The sequence below is a fragment of the Sinocyclocheilus rhinocerous genome, unplaced genomic scaffold (genome assembly GCF_001515625.1).
Source record: "Sinocyclocheilus rhinocerous isolate Xijiao unplaced genomic scaffold, SAMN03320098_v1.1 scaffold57, whole genome shotgun sequence".
Classification (NCBI taxonomy): Eukaryota; Metazoa; Chordata; class Actinopteri; order Cypriniformes; family Cyprinidae; genus Sinocyclocheilus; species Sinocyclocheilus rhinocerous.
The window spans coordinates 2,017,039-2,018,981 of record NW_015652130.1 but is presented as its reverse complement, the minus strand read 5'-3'; the positions used below and the strand labels follow the sequence as shown (position 1 = coordinate 2,018,981).

The window sequence follows — 1,943 nt, the reverse complement described above, 5'->3', positions numbered from 1 at the left end:
GCGCCGCTCGCGTCCGTAGACACGGTGTAACATTGGTTTTGCTTTGTTTCACAGAACTAATCGTTGCCTGGGTTGCGTACGTATATGTGGGGCGGAGCTATCAAAATAGGGGCAAGACCCTTTTGGGGTAGGGGCGTGTTTGTTTTGGTGATTTCAAATATAAACATTGGCTACCAGAAATCCCTCACTCTGCCTTTAAGAGGAAAATCATGCACTAGCAGGACACAAAATGTAGGACACAACTAAACATTACATTTACGATCATTATATAATAGTTTATCTAACATATCCAATTATCTCATTAAAAAATCAGTTTGTGCCTCGAATGCTCTAATTAAAGTAATGGGACACCAAAGTGAACTCAAAAGTGGGCCACAAAATAGTATACATAAAGTGAAGCACAGGATGCATTTTCCCCTAACCTCCATCCATGCAGTCTGCAGGTTCATTCTTCATCGTGAAGATGCGACGGACCTTACAGAAGGAGGAGATGATGATGCCATCCAGAGACAGGAAGCGTGTCCCTCTGAATATCTCAGCGGTGAGAGAGTCCAGATCGATACACAGATTACACCACTGCACACAGACAGTAGTACCTTATCATACTAGCTCAAGAAAATTTTTCAGGTCATTTTTGTGGTCATGTTACAAAGTGTCTCACTGAGCTCAGATCAATTGATCTGACGGCTCATTTGCAGATAGTCACAGAGAATGCAGCAGTCGGGACTTACAGTATTGCGTTTGAGGCAAGTTAGAGGAATTCTGGCATGCAAAGGGGTTGCTGAGAGCTCTTTGTGCACAGTAGACAGGTAGAGTCTCTTCTTTAGATGCTCTTCGTCAGTCACTCTAGAAGACAGCATTGAAAAGTTAACCAAATTGCTTGCTCTGTAAGGCAGATGGAAAGATTTTTAACCATTTTCTCATATGTGTGTGTGTAGAAGAATGTGTAGGAGTGGTATCTGCATGTGTGAAAGTGTGAATTAATTCACCCTCCATGGTAATAAACCCTCTACACTTTCTCTGAATTTCAACTATATCATAGCAGCATAACAAGATTGTTTTCAGCAAATTGAAAATAGATGTCGGAAGGAACCTGTTAACAATGACACTAAATTTGAAAAGAATTCAAAGAAAAGAAAAGCCGGGGCTTACAAAAACTCAGTGGAAAAATCTCTTCCCAATGGAACGTTCACCTGTAGAATCAGAAACTTCTGAATCAGACCAACTGTAGGAACAAGAAACAGGAGATTAGATGTGAAAGAGATATGCACAGACACATACAGTATAAATGGTGATTCAACCTGATACTCAATCCTTATATGCATCCCTATGGCAATATGATATTTTTGTTATTAATCTGGCTTTGAAGATGTTCTAACAATAACAACAACAAAAATCTATAGGCCTAAACAAAATAGAACATTTTATTAATCCAGGGTTTCTGCAGGATTTTTAAGATCAAATTTAAGACCCTTTTAAGACCTGCACAAATAAAATTAATACCATATGAGCGGGGTAGGGCAATGTCTATAGTACCATATTAAACTGTAAAATTACTGTAAAAAGCATAATTTACAGTTCAGATACAAGTTTTCACAAAAACAAAAAGTTTTATAAAATGATAAACTTTACATTTCAGCCTTTAAACCATTTTTAAGAAAATTGATTAGTCAAAAGTATTAATTATTATATTAATTAAAAAAATTATTATCAATAAATTATTATATCAATTAAATGACATAAATTAGGGGTGTGCAATATTAACAAAAAATGATATCTCGATAATTTTCTGGGATTTTATTGATAACGATAATTAGACAATATTTTGCTATAGAGTGTGTTATTGTGCTGATATCTTTTCTCTAATTGTGCTGACAGCTGAATCCTGAATTTTTTCATATTTTTCAAATTCTGTGTGGTCAGTTCACAGCAGTAATAGAAAT

The 1,943-nt window shown here is 36.1% G+C and overlaps 1 protein-coding gene across 1 annotated transcript in view; it reads right to left on the bottom strand.

Annotated features, from left to right (window-relative positions):
- Positions 1-1,943, bottom strand: part of LOC107713532 (uncharacterized protein C3orf67 homolog) — a 32,189-nt gene that overhangs the window by 23,748 nt on the left and 6,498 nt on the right. Inside the window, exons 4-6 of the mRNA XM_016519065.1 lie at positions 1,153-1,225; positions 732-846; positions 423-576 (exon numbers count right to left, since the gene is read on the bottom strand). Coding sequence (XP_016374551.1) covers positions 423-576; positions 732-846; positions 1,153-1,225 — 342 coding nt within the window. The remainder of the gene's footprint in view (positions 1-422; positions 577-731; positions 847-1,152; positions 1,226-1,943) is intronic.